The sequence below is a fragment of the Oryx dammah genome, unplaced genomic scaffold, assembly GCF_014754425.2.
Source record: "Oryx dammah isolate SB20612 unplaced genomic scaffold, SCBI_Odam_1.1 HiC_scaffold_17, whole genome shotgun sequence".
Classification (NCBI taxonomy): Eukaryota; Metazoa; Chordata; class Mammalia; order Artiodactyla; family Bovidae; genus Oryx; species Oryx dammah.
The window spans coordinates 51,239,718-51,265,425 of record NW_024070201.1 but is presented as its reverse complement, the minus strand read 5'-3'; the positions used below and the strand labels follow the sequence as shown (position 1 = coordinate 51,265,425).

The window sequence follows — 25,708 nt, the reverse complement described above, 5'->3', positions numbered from 1 at the left end:
TGCCCAAGGTCACATATTAGTAAGTATTCTGGCCATTATTGCATGTTGAAAGATTAATAATAATTTAGTAATGCTTCTTGAAAGTAAAGAGATTTCCGAAAGAGGTCTGCTGGCTGCTTTAAGAAGGGCATTATCTAGTGACAGTATACCTTAGTGGAGCCTAAGGTATACGGTCTAAGATCTAAAAACTGGCTCTGAACTTTGTAGCCTTAAAGTACATCCAAATTCATCAGATTGTTGCACCTAACACAGTGCCTAGAACACTGTAAGTCCTCAGTTAACACATGTAAAATAAGAATGAGTGAATTTAGGGTCTACCTTTAACCCCATGTATAAGAGCCTATATGATAATCTAAAATGTTGGTTTTTAACTACACTGAGACGTGTACCTGCTAATGAGATTAGGATGTCCTTTCTCTCTGGTCAACACATCTTGGAATCAGAAAATCTACATGGTAATTAACTGGTTCACAAGACAGAAAGGAAAAAAGGTAGTATTTTGCAAGTGGCATTATGAGTGCTTTTCTTTCAAGCATTTGTATAGTATTTGCTCTATGTACATGACCCTGGTAATTCAAAAGATGAGTCAAAAACAGTTAATGAGTTTGTTGTTTAACGGGGGAGTAGCATAGTAAATACATACAGTAAAGTGTAAGAACTATGAAAAGGTATTCTCAGTGGCGCTGTGGGAGCACAGGAACACAACAGATCTTTGGTCCAAGGATGACATGTCAGTGGAAGGGATGCTTCACCTGAGTTTCAAAGGATTTAGAAATAAGTCAAGAAAAGGCGGGGGAAACGGTTTTCTAAACGGGAATAGCATGGATGAAGGCATAGAGTCAGGAAGCAGCCTGTTACATTTTAGGTGTTGTAAGTAATTTGGTGCTGTTGGATCACAGGATATATAGGTTGGGAAATGGTGGGGAATGAAGCTAGAGAGGTGAGCAGGAGGATTGTGTGGGAAGCCTCTTCTAAGCAGGAGAGTTTAGGCTTTTTTCTGAGAGCTATGGAAAGCTATTTTAATGAGTTCTGAATAGAAGAGTGACATAGCTTTACTTTCTAGAACAATAAGTCTGGCAGCTATGCTACAGAATGAATTGAAGATGACCAGACTAGACTCTTCCAGTTCAGTTCAGTTCAGTTCACTCTCAGTCGTGTCCGACTCTTTGCGACCCCATGGACTGCAGCACGCCAAGCCTCCTTGTCCATCACCAACTCCCGCTTACCTAAACCCATGTCCATTGAGTCGGTGATGCCATGCAATCTCATCCTCTGTTGTCCCCTTCTCCTCCTGCCCTCAATCTTTCTCAGCATCAGGGTCTTTTCCAATGAGTCAGCTCTTCGCATGAGGTGGCCAAAGTATTGGAGTTTCAGCTTCAACATCAGTCCTTCCAATGAACACCCAGGACTGATCTCCTTTAGGATGGATTGGTTGGATATCCTTGTAGTCCAAGGGATTCTCAAGAGTCTTCTCCAACACCACAATTCAAAAGCATCAATTCTTCGGCACTCAGCTTTCTTTATAGTCCAACTCTCACATCCATACATGACCACTGGAAAAACCATAGCCTTGACTAAACAGACCTTAGACTCTTTACAAATGTGATATTTATGTACCTTAACATTCTTATAAGGTAATTTTCCTCACTATACAGTTGAAGAAACTGAGTCACAATGCTATCGTAGCTCTGTTAGCCTTGTGCTCCTACCCTGTTACTGAGCAGGTAGCCCAAGCTAAAGGAGGACTGAGTATCAGGGTGATCATCCTAGATTGTCTGATTCTCTCTGGACCCAGCAGGTATAATTCTGACTCTGGTGAGCACCTCATCAAATGCTGTGTGCCCTCTTCTGTCTGGCCTGGCCTAGAGTCACTTCAGAGAGACTACAGAAAAAATCCTTGAGGTATGCAGAGCTCACTGGAACTAAAGTTCATAAAAACAGGCTTATTTATAACTTTACTCTGCTGAAGCAGGTAGGTTTGGAAAACTAAATATAGATTTAAGGACCAGAACTTGAACATAAATAACTCTTCCCCTCCCCCAACTCCTGTCAGCTTTTTATCCACTTGTAAAAGGGCCTTATACAAAGTGTAGCATTTTATGTTTATTGAATGGGTTGCAATCAGTTCATCTAATCATCCATCCAACCATCTTTCCATATACTACTAAATTTCTTAAGGATAAGGATCTAATAGTGTTGCTTTTAGTATCTTCCTTTCTATGACTTGCCCTTATTTTGTGCCTATGATAATCATAATAATCTACACATTGCATGGGAAAAAAACAGGTTGCCTAAAAACAGAAAAGACAGGAAAGACTTCCTCTTATTGCAGTCTGAATCAGTAAAGTCCATTTTCCTGAATTGTTTGTTGTTGTTCAGTGCTAAATCATTTCCAGCTCTTTGTGATCCCATGAACTGCAGCAGCACATCAGGCTTCCCTGTCTTTCACTGTTTCCTGGAGTTTGCTCAGATTCATGTCCACTGAGTCTGATGCTGTCTAACCATCTCATCCTCTGCTGCCCTGTTAATTGGAATGAGTCTTATGAAGCAAACTTCGAGATTCTGAAGAAACTATTAGTGCCCTCTGCTCTATAAATAAAATCTCATTTTAATACCCAGCAAACCAGAAAAGTTATATCCTGGGGTTTAAATCTGCCACTTACTGGAAGAGTCATCTTGCCAGGTTACTTAACTGCTCTGAGATTCTAGCACATAAAAAATACTCAACAGATACTCGCTTTTCTTTTTGCCTCCTGCCACCACCTGCTCTTTCCCTTCCAAATGATCTTCAGGGCTACTGCTAAAACCTACTTATTTGGTGAAACAGGCTAAATTGAGCATCAAGTCAGATTCCTAATAAGAGGCCTAAGAAGAAGAACCAGTAGGACTTATGGAAGAAAAGACAGGCTACTCTTGATTTCATCAAATGTTAAAACTTTTAAGAGACTCCAGAAGTCGTTCAAGTCTAGCTACCCCCTCAGCTCATGGATTCCTTCTATAGCAGCTGTGCCTGGTAGTCATTCAGCTTTGGCTTAAAATCCAGCCTCGCATTGCTTTCCATTATTTCAGATAGAGTTGAGGGGTTGCGGGGGAGACAGTAAAGTCTCTCACAGTGTATATTAACCGCACAGTTTCTTTTGCAAATTGGTATGTTAGGGCCTGTGGCCCTACCAAACAAGAGTGGACCACAGGCACCTTCAGTGAACATCTCCAGGCTGAGAAAGTGTTCCTGCTTGCCTCGATTTATTCTCCTCCATCCTCTTGCAGGTGTTTATCCCCTGTTTGGACGAAATGCTTCCAACCTCTCGGGAGCTGCCTTGAGAGTTCATGTGGTTCTTTCCTCTCTTTCTTCACACCCTGGGCCCACTCATGAGCTGGACTCCATGGACTGCAGCAGCCACAGTGAGTCTGAGCAGGTCCCCAGAGGAATTGATGAGATCCAGCTCTCTCCACCACATGGCCACCGGAAGTCTCCAGCCTCCACCCAGGTCCCCTGCAACAACACCACAGCTGAAGTCTGCGCAGCCCAGGAGGGCCCTCCTGAGTCAGATGGAACTTTCACAGTCAGCATTCTGGTAGAGAGAGCAATGCACTTAAGCTTGAAAGGTATGTTCTTCTCACTTATCTATAAACAGGTATCTGACTCTGCAGGCTAGAGTCCTGTCTTCATAAATCTTTCTAATCATGACTGGGTCTGGAGGAATTGCTAATCATCTTAATCAATAATAATTATATTTTTCAAGCCTAAAGGTTTAAGCAGTGTGAAAGCCTTTCTGAACTTAAGTGGGCCTTGTCAGTTATCTTAATTTTGCATATCATAAATTCCTCAGTCCAGAAACCAGAGTATCAATTTAGATGCACCTCTTTTCCTTTTTCACCATCCATTAAATTACTGTGTCGCTGAAATTTCTGTTAGATCTCTACCTTGGTCTCTATTCATACCAACTTTATCCCTCTTCATTATACACCTAGGGCCAAGGATTCTTAGCACTGCATCCATAAGCCTTCAGGAATCCAAGGACTAAAGTCAGGGTAGGTGATCTTGGATAGGAAAATAATTAGATCTTTATTTTTATTAACCTCTAACTGAAATTGAGGCTTTCCAGGTAGCCCAGCGGTAAAGAATCTGCCTGCCAAGCAGGAGACACGGGTTTAATTCCTGGATCAGGAAGATCCCCTGGAGAAGGAAATAGAAACCCCACTCCAGTATTCTTGCCTGGGAAATCCCATGGACAGAGGAGTCTGGCGGGCCACAGTCCATGGGGTTGCAAAGAGTTAGACATGACTCGGCAACTAAACAGTAGCACAGCAGCAACTAAAATTGAACATTTCTTCCAATTGTGAGTGTAGGCAATAGAGCCTAGTAGGAGAAGGCAGTGGTGCCCCACTCCAGTACTCTTGCTTGGAAAATCCGATGGACGGGGGAGCATGGTGGGCTGCAGTCCATAGGGTCGTGGAGAGTCAGACACGACTGAGCAACTTCACTTTCACTTTCCACTTTCATGCATTGGAGAAGGAAATGGCAACCCACTCCAGTGTTCTTGCCTGGAGAATCCCAGGGACGGGAGCCTGGTGGGCTGCCGTCTGTGGAGTCACACAGAGTTGGACACGACTGAAGTGACTTAGCAGCAGCAGCATGAAGCTGTCAACTATAGAAATCACAGGTATTTTCATATCCCATTTTAGTTACTGCAGATATCTTGGCATGTCGTTTATTCCTGTCATTACTTCAAAATTTCAGTAGTTACTCAGTTCAGTTCAGTTGCTCAGTCGTGTCCGAAACCAAAGTAATTATTAAACCTAAAACTTAATCTTTTTATATATTAATAGAACACATATATTGCTGTGTCACAGTTTTTTAATGTTTTGGTAACTTTGATTTCTTTGTAATCTTATGTATTTTACATTATTCATTAAAAAAAAAAAACCTACTACTAGAAGAGGCCCATAGACTTCCCCAGATGGCCAAAGTAATCCATGGCACAAAGAACCCCTGCTCTACATTTTTTTCACCCTCACCCTACTTTTATTCAGCCTTGTAATCTCTCCTAAAATTTTCCCTCTTGCCATCACCCTACTCTTTTGCCTGCTTAATTCCAATTCCTCTCTCAAGACTCAGCACAAACATCACCATTTAACACCTATTTGCCCTTTTTATCTCATAGCATATATTGCATACATTAATGCTAACATTATTTGCATGATTTTCTTCTCTGCTAGGTAGGAGGTGTTTTAAGACCAGAGACCTTATCTCATTCATTTATTCATTCATTCAGCAACAAAACATATCCTGTTTGCTGTGTGAGCACTGTCCATGGTGCTGGGGATAAAGCAGTGAACAAAATGACAATAATAGTGCCCTTATGAAGCTTACATTCTAGTAGGAATATATTCAACCCTGTATTTCCAGGCAATAAGCTCTGTATGTCTGTGACTTTGAGCAGTTATTGTCTCTCTTTGTCTTGAATTTCTCATCTGTAAATGGCTTTGATTATCAGTTCTGAGATGTGTGATTACTCTGAGAACTAAAAATCCATAGCTTTGTAAGTCCACATAGCTTTGTAAGTCCAGAAGATTTCAAAATATATCTTTTGATTTAGCCTTCCTACTTGGCTCCTAAAGATTCTGTGTTGCCTCTCAGTTTTTGCTATGTATCCTTATTACTTTGGAACAGAAACCAAATTCATGCTCACAGTAACTGTTGTCTGTCTTTTATTTCTATTTCTCCATATACATACTACCAACAAATGTTACATCCAGAATTATAAGCTTCTACAAAGACCCTGAGGTTCTCAACCTTCCATCACCTTAGTGTGTCAGAGACCTTGAAGCATTCTGTCTCAGGACAGAGTCGTCTTCACATACAGTCTTGCTGTGCTATATTAGAGATACTGAGGTCCTGTATGAGTCACAAAATTAGGAAACAGTTTTCACTTTTTGACTGCCCTACCAATGCAGCCCATCTGTGACAAGTCTGATAAGGAATGAATTTAAGGAAAGCACAAAAAAGCTTTGATTTTTGCAAAAATTGTTTTGGTTTTTTGTTTTTACATTGAAAATAAAATTTAATGTGCAAAAACATGGTTATGTTTCATTTTAGTGGTTGCCTCCATGTTGCAAAAAGCAAAATATGCTTGTAACTTCTCAGTTAGACAGCAAAGTATATTTTTAAATATGTCTTGACAATTAGCAGTAATTTATTGAACATCTCTTTGTACCAAATTCTATTCTTACTTTTATACATTAATTATCTCACTTATTCCTTACCACTATTCAGTATTCTTGGGCTTCCCTTGTGGCTCAGCTGGTAAAGAATTTGCCTGCAGTGCAGGAGACCTGGGTTCAGTCCCTGGGTTGGGAAGATACCCTGATTTCCCTGGTGGCTCAGATGGTAAAGCATCCGCCTACAATGCAGGAGACCCAGGTTCGATCTCTGGGTTGGGAAGATCCTCTGGAGAAGGAAATGGCAACCCACTCCAGTACTTTTGCCTGGAAAATCCCATGGATGGAGAAGCGTGGTAGGCTACAGTCCATGAGATCGCAAAGAGTCAGACAGGACTGACCGACTTCACTTTCACTCACTCCAGTAGTCTGGCCTAGAGAATTCCATGGACTATATAGTCCATGGGGTCACAAAGTCGGACAAGACTGAGTGACTTTCACTTTAATCCTTACCACAAAGGATTATTTTATGAGCAGATTACAGTACATAACTATTTTATAAATGAGGAAACTGAAACTCACAAAACTGAAATGACTTGAGTTACACAGTTGATAAGCTCTATAGAGCTGAAATTTTAATCCTAAAGCCTGACCTAAAGGAATTTCACCTAAAGCCTGTGCCCTTTGGTCTACTACACAGAGTCTTTACCTTGCCTCTCAGGATGTATTTATCAGTTTATCTGTGTTTACCATGTAGTCCTGCTTACACTCTGTATTACCAGGGTAATTATGTACTGTGTGTCCAGTCCTGTGCTTATGTTGCAAGAATGGTAGTTCAGTTCAGCAAGTAGGTAAGTGCTAGGCCAGTGCCAGGTACAGGAAGTGCAGAGCAAATGGCACACAGTTTCTGTCCCCTAAGAGCTGATAACCCAGATAAAGGGATATGATGAACTGACATGATTTTAGAGGGGCCGTGGACACAGTGGTGGCACCATGCTGACTTTCTTGCCCTTCTAGTCATAATATATAGCAAGCCAGTCCCTGGCTCATTCACCTTTCTTAGCCTAGATTCCTTTCTCCCTTCCCCAGGTACCAGTTACCAAATTTTCCCCAGCATCCTGCTCTTTCTCTCTGTCACCTTGTTCCAGCCATGCTGGCCTCTTTGCTTTTTTGTTGAATGTATAGGCGGACTCCTGCTTTGAGCCTTTTGAATCTGATGTTCACTGTATGCCTGGAACATTCTTCACTTTTGGCCTGGCTTTACTGAAATCACTGGCCCAGCCAGACATTCCTTGGTCACCCATCTAAACTTACAGCCTCCCCAACAATACCTATCCCTTTTTCCTGCTTTATGTTTCTCTATGGCCTTTAATAGTGTATTTTGTTTATCTTCTGTCTTTCTAGGAAAAGATTAAGTCCTACAGAGATAGCAGTTTTTTGATTTATTGACTGCTAACACATCAAACTGTGTCTAACACATAATATAAGCAGTAAATACTAAATGAGGAAGCAGAGACCTTGTTCAAATGCCCTTTCTCTCCTTTTAATATGTTCTCTGATTTTCTGCTTTGCTTCTCCTGCAGGAAAGTTGCTTATGTGGAATTTAACAGAGGATAGTAGGGATTAGTAGATTCATTCAACAAATAGGTATTAAGTTCCTGCTGTATCCAATACAGGGTATAGGATCATGTACTCTTACCCAGAAAGTTTTATATCACCTTTTCTCTATTCTCACTGCTTCCTTGCATGTTCAGGCTTCAGGAATTTAGATTAATGGGATTGCCCTCTCAACGATCGCTATGAACAGTATTCTCTTTCAGTATCTTCTTCATTCTACTACTGAGATTATATTATGTCTGGTCAACAAATGTGACCTTATCTCTCCACTTAAAATACTTTGTTGACTTCATGTCACTGCAGTCACAGTGGCCTAGCACACAGAGTGCTGCCGTGTGGCCTAATCAGTCTTTCCAGCCTCATCTCTCACTGTTTCTTATATTAGGCAATTTGCTTTTTGCCAGTGCCCCATCCTCTGTCATGTTACCCTTGATCATGGTCTTTCCTCTACGTGATATGGCTTCTCTCTTATTCAGTGAACTTGCTCCTCGTCCTTCAAGAGTAAACTAGATGATACTAACACTTTGCAGCCTACTGACCACCTCTGTTAGTAGAATACTTTCCTCTCTGTTCCCAAAACTTACTTATTCCACCACCATCCCTACACAGGTTTCCTCCTCCATATCACTTATTATTCTGTACTGAAAATGTTTCTTAACACGTCTCTCCTTAGGCTGCCTGTTCGTTGGGGACAGGGACTGTGTGTTTATTTCTGTGTCTCAGTGCCTGTGTCTTCATGATGCAGCTAAGCAGCCATAATGTCCTTTTGTTTGTGAATACGATACTCACTGCCTCTTGTATTTCTGGCATGAGTTACAACTCTGTAAATCACTTGTTCTTTTGCCTCTTTCTGTTTAGCCAGGAAGAAAGCATCAGAGTGGACACTTTCAGAGGTCTCTTGTCTCCCAAGTCCTGCTCTCACAGTGATAGGCCCATGTAGTCCTTCCCCCACAAATATTGATGGTTCACTCAGGCCCTGTGCTGGGCCCTTAGTGTACAGACCTGCGCATCATCTCTATGAAATGTGCTTCCAAATGATGATATAATAGGAAGACTTCTGGAATGGGATTCAGAAGACTGGCTTCTGGCCCTTGCTAAGCCATTAACTTGTATAGTGACTTTGGGCAACCCATTTCTCTTTTCCTTGACTGTAAAATGTAATAGTCTTATAAGATCATCTCTAAGCATATGGTGCTGAGGGCAGCATATCCCACGCTGTGAGTCAGCTATAAATTGCCAAGTTCTTATGAAAGTTCTAGGTAGATGCTTCTTTAATATCCAAATTGACCGTCCTGCCTTCAGCAGTGTTCTCAGTGTGTCCGTCCCTCTCATGCCTTAGAAGCATCTTCAATGATGAAGGAAACAAATGACTCTTTAGTGCAAAGCTGAATGCAGAGGCTTCATAAACAGCCCTTAATTATGCCTTACACCTGAGACAGTGTAGTCCCCACTGTGGTCCTGGTTCTGAAATACAAGAGTTTCTTGGATACTTTTGTTAGAAAAAACTCTGAGGAACCTTCAAGAATCAGCTTCAGTACTCATAAGATTTGTGTACTTACACTAGACATGACCAGTATCTCTAGCCCTGTCTTACAGATGAAGCCATCAAGGAACAGAGAGGTAAAGTGATTTGAGGTCATCTAAATTCTACCCAATGAAAACCAAAACCATCTTCAGTATCATCAGCCTTTAGAGGCTCTCTTTCAACCACCCAGGCAGGATTAGGGGTCCTTCTGCGTTCCCACAGCCCCCTGTGCTTTTGGTATAGTCTTTATCGTATTGTATTATAATTATCTGTTTGTGTCTGCCTCCAGATCAAGAATCAGATCTGACTCATCTGTGCATGTAAGCCACAGAGTAGGTGTCAGTTAATGATAGCTTAACAAAACTGAGCTAAGTTTTTACTACTGTACAAATCTGGGCATTGCTTGAGGGAAAGTTTCCATCTCTTTACTCCAAGCCAGAAGGAGAGCTTTTCTTTGAACCAGGTAGAATTAATTAGAACTATTGCAATGGAATATCCCTGGAATAGGAGTTAGGAAACCTTCCAGTTGACTAGATATGTGACGAGCAAGCCACTTTACCTCTCTGTTCCTTGGTTGCCTTGTTTGTAAACTAGAGATAGAGACACCGTCTTATGTGATTATCAGGGATGTTATCAGCACAAATTTAGTGTTGATAAGAAAACTTATCAACACTGAAATAAGGAGTTATGGGACTTCCCTGGTGGTTAAGATTCTGAGCTGCCAATGCAGGAGGCACTGGTATGATCCCTAGTCAGGGAACTAGATCCCACATGCTGTGTGGTACAGCCAAAAGATTTTAGAAATTAAAAAAACAAGGAGTTATTGTTTTAATCTCATTGGAGAAATTATACCATTTTTGATGCATAAAACTACTACTTTCCACACTTAGGTGAAACACAGAAAATTCAGTGAAAACTCGTAAATGATAAAGGTGGCTCATCTCAAGTCTTCTTAACTGCTCTCAGTGTGTGTCCCAATTCAGTAGGAGGTATAGCGGTTTTCATCTTGGCTGCCTCCCAAAGTATTTCGGAACTTGACCTTTTTCAGGAAGGTAAACAGGCCCAGCCAGATTTCCAGCTGCAAGGGGAGACTTGCTGTCCCAAGCTGATTTCTTTATCACCCGCCTGTTTGGCTGAAAGGAGTGTTTCTGTTCAAGACTGAATAAGGAACAATTTTTTCCAAAGTAGAAATAGTACTTCTGTTTCACGGCCTCTAGCAAATAGCAGCCTCAAAAATAGTGAACCTAAAAAGAGAGGGTTGAGGTATGAGAGAGATCTGGGCAGTATTAGTAGGTATCTAGCATCATAGAATTTATTGTAGGTAATTATTGAAGTAATTTGAGAGTATATGTTTCTGATGAAGAAACTTGACCCAGAGGGTTAGAGTGAAGCACCCAATATATCACGCTAAATCAGTGCAGAGTACACCGGAACCGAGGAGTCCTGTCTCCCAGAACCCCAGGTGGCTCTCTGCTGGCCTCTCAGTATTGACCTGAGCAGATGCTGCTCTCTGCAGATACACGCTGCACACACGAGGCAGCTTCTCTCTCTCCTCTCTCTGTGTCTCCCATTCTTCTTAGTAGCTCTCTCTCCTTCAATCCTGGCAACCCTCTCAGACCAAGGGCAGCAGGGAGTCTGCAAACCATTCATAAGAGCCGTGGGCCTCCTCTGTGCATTTAAGAGACTCTTAGTTTAGTGAGGGAAACATAGACACAGATTATTGTAGAATCTCCCTTGCTGTGAGGATTTGTGACATTTTATTGGAAGAAATCAGTTGACAAACTTGAGACCTACTAAAAAAAATGGGAGACAGAGAGAGGGGGGTGAGACTGAGAAAGAGAGAAATGGAAACTACGTCAGAGAGAGTCTAGTTGCCGGAAACAACTCACCCCAGCTGTTTTAAACAGAAAGAAGTTTAATGTAGAATGTTAAGGTATTCAAGTTACTGGAAGGGCTTAGGGAGTTAGTTGGCTCTAACTAAAGAACCAGTAGATCTTTTAAGTTAGAAATAACAGTGCCAGCAGTGCAGTCCAGGGATCAGGAAATCATCTCTATTACCATTGGGCCTCTGGGGACCCAGAGACACGATCCCTGAGCAGGGAACTCAGTGTCATCCATGCTAGTAGCAAATGGAAAAGGAACACATCCTCTGCCTCCCATCTGCCTTCCAAATCTGTTGTAATGGCATCTAATACATAGAGACCAGTATGTATCCATCCGTACTCTAGCACAGCAGAGTAGTGACCCTTTCAATCTCTACAGTAAAGGAATACAAAACAGTAAAAGTAAGTGAGGGTGGATGCTGAGCAAGTCAGTCTGTGTAATACTGTTAAGTTTCACGAAAATAAACTTTTAAGACGATAGCTCAGTAGATAAAGGTAATATTAGCGTTATTCTGTACATTTCACATTACTTATGATGAGAGCTGTTTTATTGATTTCTATTAGCTATTCTTTGATTACTGCCATTTTATTAGAATCATTTTTTTTCCTGCTCTTTCAAAAATATGCTTGTAAACTGGTTTTACCAGGTTGTAGCCAGTCTGTCTGTACCCTAGTTTTTTTCATCTATATAATGAGAATAATAATATCTTGCTCATAGGTTTGTTGAAAGGATTAAATGAGTTAATATATGTATAGTTCTTAGAAAAATGCTGGCACACAGCAAGTGATATATGTTATCTACTACTATTATTTTTAAGGTTGTATACTATGTGACTCCATCTATGTGATAATTTTTTTATCGTTTTGTTTTTATCTACTTTTGGCTGAGCCTCGTTGCTTCATGGGCTTTTCTGTGGTTGCGGTGAGCAGGGCCTCCTCTAGCTGCAGTGCGCAGGCTTCTCATTGTAGGGGCTTCTCTTGTTGCAGAGCACAGGCTTTAGAGCACACAGACTTCAGTCACTGCAGCTCCTGGGCTCAGTAGTTACGGCACATGGGCTTAGTTGCTCCGCAGCATGAGGGATCTTCCCAGACCAGGGATCAAACCCATGTCTCCTTCATTGGCAGGCAGATTTTTCACCACTGAGCCACCAGGGGAAGCCCTGTTATTTATTTTTAATCCTTACAACATCCAAGGAGATGTAAATATCATATACATCATTTGAAGAGGGAGTGGCCAAGATAGGCCTTGCCCGAGGTCACACATAGCCAAAGTCACACAGAATGTGTGTGGCAGAGCTGTCACTGATCATTGGACTTTTAAGTCCAGGTTCTTTGCAGTTCTATCTTTTTCCTCTTAATCCAGTGTTTTCCATCATCCCACAGAGTACAAGGAGATGGGAGAAGTTGTTTCTTGCTGGGTGGTATTTATGAACTGAGCCTTGAAAGAACAGTTTCAATAACAGAAACATTTCAGATACAGGGAATAGCTCAAACAAAGACCCAAAGGTAGAAGATAGGAATGGATCTTCTTGTACCTGTATAATGAGAGGCTTCCAGCACATTCTTTTTTGGTTGCCTAAAGTTTAGTCATTTCACTGTTTCCTATTTCAGGGAGCCCCTTGACACAGCGGAAAGTATCAGTACCCAGCTGTTGTGTATCCTTTGTAACAGCTGATGAGCCATCTCCTATCTACACCCAAGTGGTTGAAAATACAGATTCCCCCATCTGGAATTTTCAACAGCAATCAAGGTTTGTATTATATGATGTACCATCAGCCTTCCAGAATCTGCTTTCTATTCCAAGAGACAGACTCAAACCGAGGAATATAACAGACACTACAATACTGAGCAGACTTGGAGAATGCTTTCCTTAGCAAACAATTATTTAATCCTAGTGCTTATGAATTCACAGCTAGTGGTGGTTTAAAGGTTTTGTTGTGGTATTTTTTATCTCTACTCAGTACAACTCAAAAATTATTCAATGGAGTCCTCTTATTTGCTCTGCTGTGTTCTTGGGCAGTGGGAATTAAAGACAGTGGATTAAGACAGTCCCTGTAGACACCTCAGCTAAGTGTGAAAGAATGTATACAAGTTATCTAAGTGAAGAAGGTGGAGATCTCCAGAAAGGCTGTGGATTATGCATCTTTGGGAAAGATTTCTGGTGCAGTAGGAAGAGCCTGGGCTTTGAAACTAGAGAGACTTGGCCTCCAACCCCATCTCTGTCATTCACTAACTGTATGAACAAGTTACATAACATTTCTGAGCCTCAGATTCATCATGTGTAAAGTTGAGGTAATTTTTACAGAGTTATTGTGAGGTCCAAATTACTTGAAATTTAGGAATATTACCTCATGGTACATGGTAGGTACATAACAAATGTCAGATCTGATTTGAAAGCTCAAAAACAGGAAGTGGAGGAGTCCTGTCAACCATGTGGCCTGCAGCTCAGAGGTTGGGGGCTGGCACAGAGGCCTGCTGCACAGGGCTCTCCTCCCTTTTCTGCTGTTACCTGTTTCATCATTGTTAAAAGTGTGAGTTCTGTTACTAATTATTGTTAATATTATCTTTACACTGCATCACTTTTTGTAAAATTTAATTCTTGTCCACCAACACTAGCCACACACATGGTATCTGATCTGCTATTTTCTCACAGTGTTTATGTACCTAGTTGAGTCTCAGCAGTTGCTCACATGTTCAGTGTTTTTGAAATTTGAGAGGTTGACCCGAGTCAGGAACTCTAACTGCAGTGACAGTTCAGTACTGTCTGTGGTGAGCTGCTGGAAATTACAGAAATTCTGGCCATAGTGGCCAGTACTTTATCTAAAATACCAAATCTGCCTCCAAAGGTAGGCGATCAGAGGGCTAAGCCCAGCGTAGGTGCTCAGTAAACATTCTTTTCCTCTCTTCTCACTGCCTCCACCTACCACTACAAGACATGAGAAGAATCCTTACCTGTTCCGGTAAAATGGGGGCCACGGGTGTTAGGGGAAAGAATACCACATCCGGGTTGTACTCATTACATCACCTCTCTGAACTTCCATCCCCTGCTTTTAGAGGATGAAAATATATCCTAGAAGATGGTCATGAGCATGAAAGGAAAGTGATTTGCAAACTTTAAGATACCCTTCGAGTCTGGGTTTCATACTAGAGAAGCTTCCTACAGTTAATTTATGGTGCTTGTTTTACTTACTAGGCTTTCGAAAGAGCTTCTTTTGGACCCACAACAAACTCTGGTCTTCAAAGTTTGGCATAAAGGAGGTATGAACTGTTTCTTTGGTTATAAAATAAGTCCACATCATATTAATTTACCAATCTTTTTCTAACCAAGTAAAACCATGACACTGATGGTGCTGGGAACACATGAGTGTGTTAGAGGTGATCCCATAGAATGGCATGTCATTCTCTGGTGGAACTTAAATCCTCATATCATTTTGTTTGACTGCTTGCTTTGTTTTTATTACTGAATGGCAGTATGCTTTTATACCTTTAGAAATAGCTCTAATCTTGTAAGGTAAAAATACTGCTAGTTAGATTTTATATATATAAAAACTGAGGCCCAAGAAAGTTTAGTGGCTTGACTAAGGTCATATATCTATTAACTGATGGAGCTAGGATTCAAACTCACTTTTTTTTTTTTTTTTTTGGCCACACACAATGTTTGCAGAATCTTAGTTCCCCAATCAGGGATTAACCCAGGTCCTGGCAGGGAAAGTGCCAAGTCCTAACCACTGGACAAATAGGGCATTCTCCTCAAACCCAGTTCTGACTAGCTGGTTAGCCTTTACCATTTGTACTTCACCAGACTAGTAAGATTGAATGATTCAGAAAAATAAGATGATTAGGACATTCAACTATCTCACAGCTCTTAGAAAATTTTGTCTCACTAAATCCCTGCTTACAAACCTAGCTCCTTTAAGATTCCTGCTGGATCTTGGTTTCCAGACCTTCAGCGATTTTGAGTTATCTGTAGCATCATAGTGTTTGCTTGCCCATAAAGGGTAACCCTAAAACCTAGTAAAGGCCTGAGGGCAGTCAGGGGGTAAAGGAGATTGACTCACCAGGCTCCCTGGTGTTCCTCTTTGGGAGTGATGCTTCGGATCTGGTTTTGATGATTGGTCCCATGCTGCTGCCAAGGATTCCCAACCCCTCCCAGCCTCATTAGTGGGTCAGGAACTGACCATAATTCAGTTTTCTCTGAATCATTACAAGGAATTACTGCTATATTCAGCTCAGCACAACACTCCTCTTTAGTGTTCTATTCCCGTCTTCTGTCTAAAGTATTCCAGAAATTATCAAGTAGACCAGACTTTGCCTCAAATAAAAAGTTACTTCAGCAGGAAAAAAGAATAAACTTCAGTCTTATGCAGATCTGTATTCAAATCTTGGCTCTGCTATTTACAGACTGTGTGACCTGAGAAAATTGTTCTACCTGTTTGATTCTTTGTTTCCTTATTTATAAAATTAAGATTAATAGAACCTGCAACGCAGGGTTTTTGATGAAGGAAATAGCAACCCACTCCAGTATTATTGCCTGAAAACTCAATGAACAGAGGAGCTTGGCAGGCTACAGTCCATGGGGTTGCTAAGAGTTGGACATGATTTAGCAACTGAACAATAATGACAACAGTTTTTGTAAGGGTTAAAGATAATTATATAAAGTATTTGGGACAAATTGGCACTTAATAAATGGAGCTATTTTTATTATTATGCCTACTATGTGTAAAGTACAGTGCTAGGGCTGTTAGGTATGGAGATGAAGAAAATAGATTCCCTACCTTTCAGGACTCCTAGACAATTGTGTAGAACCCCGGTGTGGGGGACAGAGCTCATCCAGCTCTGTCTCTCAGTGTATGTAGACTTACTTAACTCCATCCTTTTCTTAACTCCATCCTTTCCGCACAGATCAAAGGAACCTATTGTAAAAGGTACTCAGACCAGACCAAGCTGTGTTCAATAAATATTTGAGTTCCTACTCTATGCCAGGAACTGTGCTAAATGATGGGGATACAAAAGTAAAACGACATATAGGGTGCTCTGGTAGCAGACATCTAACCCAGACTTAGGATGTTAGAGAAGGCTTTGAGGGGCATACCTCTGATGAGAAATGAAGGGACTTGACATTGTATGGTCAGAAGGGATAGCAAATACAAAAGCCTGGAGTAAAGAAAGAATACAAGGGAAATTCAAGATCACTGGAACATAAAACTGCAAAGGGAGAATGGGGGGTTGACTGCTAAATCTGATATTAAATTTAACTTACAGGGGACTTCCCTGGCGATCCAGTGTTTAAGACTTTGCACTTACACTGCAGAGGGTGTGGATTTGACCTAGGATAACCATGTGCTTTGTGGCGCAGCCAAAGAAAAAATTTTTTAATAATAAATAAAGTTAAGTTGCAGCTTGTGGGGTTTCAGTTCATTGACCAGGGACTGAACCTGGGCCACAGCAGTGAAAGCCCAAAATCCTAGTCCTTATGCAACCAGGGAACTCCTGATTTTTTTTCGTGATGATCAATTTAGCCAGATTTCTCCTCCACTGTGTTTAGGATGAAGTGCTTTCATGTTAGGCAGAACCTTCGAGTGGGATTGCCTAAAGTTATTTTATAACAAGAACAGGTTCCATCTTTGATAACCAAAGAGAGCAAGATTAGCTTTCTTTGAAAAGCAGGAATATCTTTGGAGAACAAATCAATGGCTCTCCATCATTCTTCACACCCAGTGGGTAAGAATTACATGACCCCTACTCTGGCAAACACAACTTCAAGTGTTCCTATAATCTCAGACTGTCCAAGTTAAAGAGAATCTTAAATTGGTTCAGCACTTCTCCTATATATGAAACTTGAGGCCCAGGAAATTAGAATAACGTGTTTTGAAGTCAAAGCCGCATTTGGATTCGCTGTTGTGGTACACTGCTTCTTAGTCTCACTCTACAGTGGCCAGTTCACGCGTGTGCTCAGTGGGTGTCTTATCAAGTTCCTGTAGGGTAGGAAGATATTATGCCAGGTATGGAAAGTTTGGGGAACATAAAGTGAGTTATACTTGGTCTCAGCTTTTAGGTAGGTCCCAGTCTAGAGAAGAGCAAACTGTGTAAACAAATGTTAGACAGTGTGTGATGAGTCTAGTGTCAAAGGAATCGGAAAATTCATGACCACTCTTCTTGAAAATTTTATTCAGCAAATTGAAAACTGAGAATTGTGTCCGTGTTGGGAAGAATCAGTCCTTGATTCAGTGTAGGGAGTGGAGCCTATACAAAACAGGAGCATGTAAAGGGACAGGGGTCTGTTTGTCCTCAGCTACTTTCATGTCAGAAGTGAGAAGCAGTAAATCTGAAAATAAAGGTCATTGCATGGTAGCTCGTCCAACCAAGAAAGGGTCTTCTCTGTCATTAAGAACAGCCTGAGCCCAAACTCATTTTGTACCCTGTACTGGTTTTTTAGGGGGTTGTTTGTCGTCTGTGTGTGTGTGTTCTTAATTAAATATAATACATGTGTATGTTATAGAAAATTTGAAAAATACAAACAACTATAAATAAGAAAATGCAAATCATTCATAATTCCAAGAGTGATGGTCTTTCAAGTGATTTTTTTCAAGACCCACTTCCCTAAGGAAAATCAGTGAGACCTGGTGCCCTAGGGAGAAGAACAAGTGTCTCTTATGTTTAAGGGATGTTTTCCAATTGCCTGTTTCAAGAGGACAGAGCTCAACCCTGCCAGCTTTTCCCTACCGTACAAAAAAATATACAGTAGTTCAAAAGCAGGCTGTGGCTGCTTTTCTCTTATCCTCATTATCGGTATTCTCTGTTGATTGTGGAATCACTGAACCCTCCCACCCCCTGAATCACCTCTGTGTGCCACCTCGAAGCCCAGTGGCAAGATGTGCCCAGCCACACTGCCCAGCTCTTCTTTCTCCCCCACAGATGAGGAGAGGGTGATTGGCTTTGCCTCTGTGGACCTCTCCCCACTTCTCTCTGGCTTCCAGTTTGTTTGTGGCTGGTACAACATCACAGACTTCAGTGGAGAGTGCCAAGGGCAGATAAAAGTTGCTATCTCCCCTTTGGAGAGTTTGATTCATTTCAAAGAAGAAAGGCAAGCAAGACGTGAGGTAGAGAACCCAGGATCACTGGTATGTATCTTTATTCACATCCTTAACCAATAAGGTTCTACTGAGCAAAACCTATGAAAAGATAATTTACATGTGTTTGGTACTTTCCATTGTACAGAATGCATTTCTGTTTTTTAATGATTTCATGACCTTTTGGAGTGAAAAATGTTCTGAAATTACATAGTGGTGATGGATGCTATTGAAAAACCACTGAATTGAACACTTACTTTCAAAGGATGAATTTTATAACACATGAATTAAATCTCAATTTTTTAAATAAAATAAGGTTAGATACAGTGTGGAATCTGAAACTACATTAGATAAACTTTAAAAATAAAAAGTTACATTAACATCTTTGGTCTCTTAAAAAAAATTAAGAGAAAATGGGAAGAGGGAAATTGATGACAGTAATTATAGACAACTCTTTCAGGGAGTTTTACCGTGAAGGAAAAGAGAATTTTCCAGACTGTCCCAGATAGGGGAGCTCTGTCAAGGGAAGACTGTGTCACGCATGCCTGACCCAGGATTTGGCAGAGTGGGATTCAGTAAATATCAGATGAGTTACTGAGTGAATAAATGCATGGATGAGAAAATGATAGTTTAAATAATCCCCTTTGTAGGAGGGCCTTTTCTTTACATCAACCTGAGTAATCATGAGATAAGAACTATCACAGTCAGATTATCCTCACATGTAAAGAAAATGTAAGATGTCCAGCCAGGGGTTCACAAACTAGATGGAGGAAACAAGAGCATAAATAAAAATAAAGCAACTTTTAAAAAGCAGTCTGACATTGTAGTTTGTAAAATGGGGATGATGATAGTACCTCCCTTATAAGAGTGTGATATTTAAATGAGAAAATACATATAAATTGCTTGGTACAGTGTTCAACAGAAAATAGTAAGTTATACATATACAATAAATTTTACAAATTTATTTATACTGCTTTATTCCAAAAGGATTTGTGACAACAAGTGTGCCATTTTCCTCATTGCTTCTGCAGATCCCAGTATATAGTGCCTTCTCCTTCCCTGCCTCTGCTGTGTATGCTGCATTTCCTGGCTGCACTGTGGGACAGACTCCAGAACTGCCTGCTCACCCCTCATCAAAGGAGGCTGATTTCTCCTTTGGGACGTGAGTGATTTCTTGATGACAGGAAGAGATGGTGTCCGGAATGGAAGTGTGCAAACTGGCTTGTCATTTCTCTTTCCTTTATTAGAGGAAGAAATGAGAAACAGGCAAAGACTAGTGACCTTCTTTGATAAGCCCATGGAATCCCAAGATCATATGAAATAATTTTTATAAAATTAGGTACTAGAAGTTTTACTGCTATCAAAAAGGTAGCTTCAGTGCAAGGGACTTGTTTCTCCTCAGAGGCCTTGAACCTTCATGCCTAAAATCAATCATCAGCTATGTGAGAAACATATCATGACCTTTCCCCTCCCAAACCTACCTGCCAGGTTATTGTGTAAAAAGCACCTGGCATTCTCATTTCACCAAACTAACTGTATGTGCTTATGGATATTAGGGCTAGAGTACATTCCATCCTGTCAAAGGATAGAATCTAAGATTTAAGATTGCTTCTTTCCACCCCACTCTCCTCAGGCCCTAGCAGTGGTTCTCAGACATTTCTACTTCAAAATCCTTTTATACTCCTAAAAATTACTGGTGACCTCAGAGAGGTTTATTTCTGTAGGTTTTAACTATCAGTTTTTACCGTATTATAAATTTAAACTGAGAAACTTTAATGTCTTACAATTCTTTTAATTTTTATTGAAATATAATTGATTTACAGTATACAATGTTATTGAAATATAGTTGATTTAAAATACCATGTCAGTTTCAGGTGTACGGCACAGTGATTCAGTTATTCCTTTGCAGATTCTTTTCTCTACAAGTTATCACAAAATGTTGAGTATAGTTCCCTGTGCTCTATAGTAGGTCCTCACTTTTTTTTTTAATTTATTGGCTGTGATAAGTCTTCATTGCTGCACATGGGCTTTCTGTAGTTGCCATGAAGTAAAGTGAAGTGAAGTCGCTCAGTCATGTCCGACTCTTTGCGACCCCATGTACTGTAGCCCACCAGGCTCCCCCGTCCATGGGATTCTCCAGGCAAGAACACTGGAGTGGGTTGCCATTTCCTTCTCCAGGGGATCTTCCCAATCCAGGGATCAAACCCAGGTCTCCCGCACTGCAGGCAGACGCCTTAACCTCTGAGCCACCGGGGCAGCCGTAAGCGGGGCCTGTTCTTTGCTGCAGTGTGTGGGCTGCTCGTCATGGAGGCTGCTCTTGTTGTGGAGCACAGGCTCTACAGGCCCTGGCTCCAGCAGTTGTGCATGGGCTTAGTTGCTCCTCAGCATGTAGGATCTTCCTGGCTACTAGGGATTGAACTGGTGTCTTACATGGCAAGGTGGATTCTTAACCACTGGATCACCAGGGAGGCCCTATCTTTTTTGTTTTTCTTTTTATGTTTTTATTAACATTAACATTTATTAACATTAACATGTAGCACATGGGATCTTAGTTTCCTAGCAAGGGATCAAATCTGTACCCCCTGCATTGGAAGTGCAGAGTCCTAACTGCTGGACCACCAGGGAATTCCCAGTTATCTATTTTATATACAGTAGTGTGTATATATATTAGTATGCTAGTTTTATTTATATATATATATATATATATTAGTTTTATATATATTAGTATGCCAATCCCAACCTTCTAATTTATCCTTCCACCACCACCCCAAACTGAGAAACTTTTAAAACATAATATTTAAAATCAGTTGTGTTTCTATACATCAGCCATGAATGATCCAAAATGAAATTGAAAAAATGAGTAGATTTACAATACCATCAAAAAGAATAAAATACTTAAGAATAAATTTAACCAGAAAAGTGCAGAACGTATTCTCTGAAAACTATAAACCATTGTTGAAAGAAATTAAAGTTCTAAATAAATGGAAAGATATCTGTGTTCATGGATTGGAAGACTTAATATTGTAAAAATGATGGTATTTCCCAAATTGATCTATAGATTCAACATACTCCGTATATCACAAGTCCCTGCTGGATTCCTTATGGAAATGGGCAAGCTAGTCCTCTATAAATATTGTGGTTACTGTTATTTCAGATCTGTGTATTTTAAAAATCACTGAGGCTATAAGGTAGAGAATTTATCAAAGGAGAATGAATAAAACTGTAGGCAGAATTACTCAGGAGGTAATTGTAATGCAAGCACTTGAGCCAGGGAAGCCAGAACTGTGGTGGTGGGGATGGATCGGCAGTGCCGTGTCAGGAGGGTGAGTTGTTTGTTGTCACTAAGTTATTGTTTTCTCATCGGTTGGGAATATATTTTACCCCCACTTATGCTCAACAGAAGCGGTACCACAAGAAGCCAGGCATTGCGCCATGAAGAGCATGTGCAGAACATCCGCCGATTCCATGAATCCCTGCAGCAGGCAGAGGCAGTCTTGCCAGATGCCGACAGACTGACCGAATCGCCCTTGTCCTCGCGTACCTCCATTCTGACTTCTCTCAGGTGAGACTCTCTGCTGAGAAGAGACGCAAGAACCATAGTGGAGCACCAGGTGGATGGGCAGAGGCAGCCTGCAGCGTGTTTTCCATCAGCTACTGCTGCTCTGGGATGTTTTGCAGGGCCTTTCATTGTATGTTAGTGTCAGGGTGGACCTGGAACCTCACAGGATTCTTCACAGATGACTCTGTCTCAGCTTGGGGCCTTCCATTCCTTCAGGGGGCTATAGTACTAGCCCACCTATAAATACGGAAGCTTTAGATGAGTCACCAAATAACCACCCTCACATCTGCTCTACAATTTACAAAGCCTCGTCCCGCCTGCTGTCTTTATCCTCAACCACTGGGTTCTTCCAGACCAGCATCTGCTCTGTTAATGCTTCCCTGTCTCTTTCTTAGCTCAGTCAGCATCTGAGTCAGAAAAGCACTGTGAGAGTTGAAAGGATCTTTATAGATCATCTGGACCAGCCCCTGGATTACCTAGTAAGAACAGTGGTGCGGTGGGAAGGATTTGGCTTCAGAGTCAGATAGACTTGATTTCCAATCATGGCTTTGCCATTCCCAGAGGAGACAGCCATGTTGCCATTATAGTTATAACCATGTATATATGATAAGAGTTCCAGATTTCCTAGCCAAGAGTACATGGAGGAATGAGTAACATTCTAGGTTGGTCATGGAAAGATATAAAGAAGTCACATTTGAACTGGTCTTTAAAGGAACAAGTCAACAAATGTGAAGGGCATTCTGTTCAGGAAAAAGCTGTTGTAAGGAGCATGAAACAATAAGCCTAGTTTGGGAAAGCAGTGAAGTTAGAGTGAAGCTGAGCATAAGATGAAAGGAGCAGGGCAAGTTCTGTGGGAGGCAGATCTTGAAGGGCATTGAGCGTCAGGCTGAGTTTAGACTTGATTCTCAAATGGAAAGGTATGGGGCTGGGAGGAAGAGAATCTGTGAAATTTGACAAAACAAATATAAAAAAGGATTTTTTTAGAAAAAATTAATAACCTATTGTTTGATTTCATAAAACAAACTCAAAATGAAAGATTAGCAGAATCTTTTTTGGTGGGACATGGGTTAGAATGGACTGAGCAGTTGCACTATAGACTGGGGAACTGCTCAAACTTACAAGGAAGTAATATGTTCAGTTTCTCAGGTTAGTAAGATGCTGGAGACTGCAGGCCGAGTAAAACCATCAGCAGTTTGGCTGCATGTTATTAGATCATTCACATGACACACTGGAACCCAGTGAAGAAAGAGAAAAAGGAACTCTGCTTTGCCCTAGAGCAGTTTCTCTCAGCCTCAGCTCCTTTGACGTCTGAGCATGTATTTTGTCTGTGGGGGCCTGTCCTGCGCATTGTAGGATATTTAGCGGCATCCCTGGTCTCTGTCCACCAAATACGAGTAGCACTCCTCCCCCATTTGTGACAACCAAAAACGTCTCCATACATTGCCAGATGTCCCCTTCAGACTACAAACCACTGCCCTAGAGGAGTGGTTCTCAAAATTTAGTGTGTATCAGAATCATATGAAGGGCTTGTTAAAACAGTGATTGCTGGAACCCACCCATAAGTTCCTAATTCAGTAAGTCTAGGATGGGGCCCAAGAATTTGCATCACTCAGGTGACACTGCCGCTAGTCCTATAGCCAGGTTTTGAGAACCACTGCCGTAGACAGATTCTCTACAAAATAGAGATGAAACAAGACACTGTCAATTTTGCGTTACTTCTTTGGGTTCACGAAGCCCTAAAACAAGTGTTTCATTTGAGTCACAGCAATCCTGTGAGGCCTGCAGGGTGAGTATTACCAAACTTTTTTCGCAGATGAGAAAATTGCAGCTTGGTGTCAATAGGTTCCGTACCCAGAACCTCAAACAAGGGCAGTTGGGTTGGCATCTTTTCTAAAGCTTCACCAAGTTTACATGTGGCTGCATGCTCCTACTGCAGGTATTTAATTTGTATGGCATAAACCCAGATGTAAACAGCTAAGTAAATCTACTGTGATTTGATAGAGTTGTGGCTTCTAGTGATAGAAGGATCAGCTTTGTTCTCTCATTTAATTTAGATTCGACTCTAAGATACGCAGATTGTTCTTAACAAAAGGATAGAGAGACTTTCTGTTTACTTCACAGTTGTTTAATGTCTGTGTTGTGCCAGTTGTGCCAGGCACATTGAGAAACCTAGAGAAATAAAAAAGTTTGATATACATTAGTCTTCTGTTAGCAGATGTTCATGGCCTAATTAGGGAAGCTAAACTAACACATAATGAAAAAACTAAGGGAAATTTTAAGGCAGAAGGTTAGATGCCAAGAGTGAAGGAGTTGAAGGGAGAGGTGGTTCACTGATTTGGGGCAGTAGACTCTGAAAGGGAGAGATATGACCTATACCTTAAAAAAGTGAATAGGATAGGGACAGAGACGAGAGCAGCTTGAACTCACGTTCTGGCCTGCAGAGGTAAGAGGCAGAAATGAACCCAGTTGGAACAGAGCCTTTACTATAATGGAAAAAGCATAAGTCTTGGAGTTCCAATTTCTGAGTAACTGTGTGCTACTGTGTGTCAAATCATGTAAATTCTCTGAACCTCACATTCCTTATTTGTAAAACAGTAATTGCTGGCCTCATCTGGTTGGATGAGTATTAAACAAGATAATGTATTTAAAAGCATAAAACATAAAATCCTATGCAAGTGAAGGTGATCATGGTTGGTGTGATTTCTCATTGGAATACTAAGAATGAATGGGGCCCCATTAAAGACTTTTGAATTAAAGATTTAAGTCATTTATTCATGTCTGTTTATCCATTCAGCATTCATTTTTTGTGCCAAGCACTGTCCTAGATGCAGTAGATACCAAGGAGTCAGCATAGTTCACATTGGGGGAAATTGATGTGAAGCAAATCATGTGTTTGACGAGTGCAGAAAGAACTGTAGAGCACAGAGGAATGGCCCTTAAACCAACTGAGAGGGTCAGGGAAGGCTAAGAGGTCACTTGCTTGAAGGGTCAAGAATGGTGGTGGTGGTGGTTGTTCAGTCGCTAAGGCATGTCCAGCTCTTTTCAACCCCATGAACTGAAGAATGCCAGAAATGGTTTTAAGATAGTACGGATCAGTGCTAGCCCAGAGTTAGGGAAAGTGAGGACTGGAACGATAAGAATGGTTCCCTGTAAGGAGGTAGAATATTTGCTAGACATGAGAAGAGGAATTACATTAGCCAGACAGAAGGAGAAAAATGTCCTTGGCAGTGGGATTGTAGTCAATGAAGGATGAATTGGTGGATTGGAGAGAGAGGGCCCCTGCTGTTAATAGATCAAGTGAGAGTAAGTTCCTAGCTCAAGCAATAGAATGTCAAGGGAACATAAAACATGCTCATAATCCTAGTAAATTACCCTTTTGTCTTCTCCCTCTCTTCTTTTGCAGGAGGAATCTGAGTGAGCTAGATCAGATGCAGCGGTACTTTAACCAGAAGCTCACCAAGCCTTTGCTTCCCCTCAGCCCTCAGACGCACACTGCCATCTTGCAGTGCCAGGAGAGTCAGACGGAACGTCTTCGGCCAGCAGCCAACAGCCTAGACCCCGAGAGCCAGTGCATCCTGGAGAAATCCAATAACCTGGTGTTGCAAGTCAGCTCCTTAATCACGGGTATGGCTCTTGTTGAGTTACTGTCACTGGGTGCTTATTCAGAAAGCATTTAAATGTGTGCAGACAAGCCCTTATGACAGATACAGACGAACAACTGTCACCATCTTACTTACTTGTCATCTTCCTTTTGGAAAGAGAAAATGTGTGCAATGGAAAGAGCATTGGACTAAGAGCCATGAGACCCAAGTTGAGTCCTTGATGGGTTTCTGGCATGGACGTACTATTTGACTCTGAGTATATACTTTCCCTCTTAAGCTTCAGTTTCCCC

The 25,708-nt window shown here is 41.2% G+C and overlaps 1 protein-coding gene across 2 annotated transcripts in view; it reads left to right on the top strand.

The window, feature by feature from the left end:
* The window catches only part of C2CD3 (C2 domain containing 3 centriole elongation regulator), a 118,836-nt gene that overhangs the window by 69,774 nt on the left and 23,354 nt on the right, over positions 1 to 25,708 (top strand). For both annotated transcript variants that reach the window (XM_040258805.1, XM_040258806.1), the window contains exons 24-30: positions 3,268 to 3,606; positions 12,799 to 12,937; positions 14,381 to 14,445; positions 18,103 to 18,308; positions 19,289 to 19,419; positions 21,658 to 21,819; positions 25,220 to 25,440. In XM_040258805.1, coding sequence (XP_040114739.1) covers positions 3,268 to 3,606; positions 12,799 to 12,937; positions 14,381 to 14,445; positions 18,103 to 18,308; positions 19,289 to 19,419; positions 21,658 to 21,819; positions 25,220 to 25,440 — 1,263 coding nt within the window. The remainder of the gene's footprint in view (positions 1 to 3,267; positions 3,607 to 12,798; positions 12,938 to 14,380; positions 14,446 to 18,102; positions 18,309 to 19,288; positions 19,420 to 21,657; positions 21,820 to 25,219; positions 25,441 to 25,708) is intronic.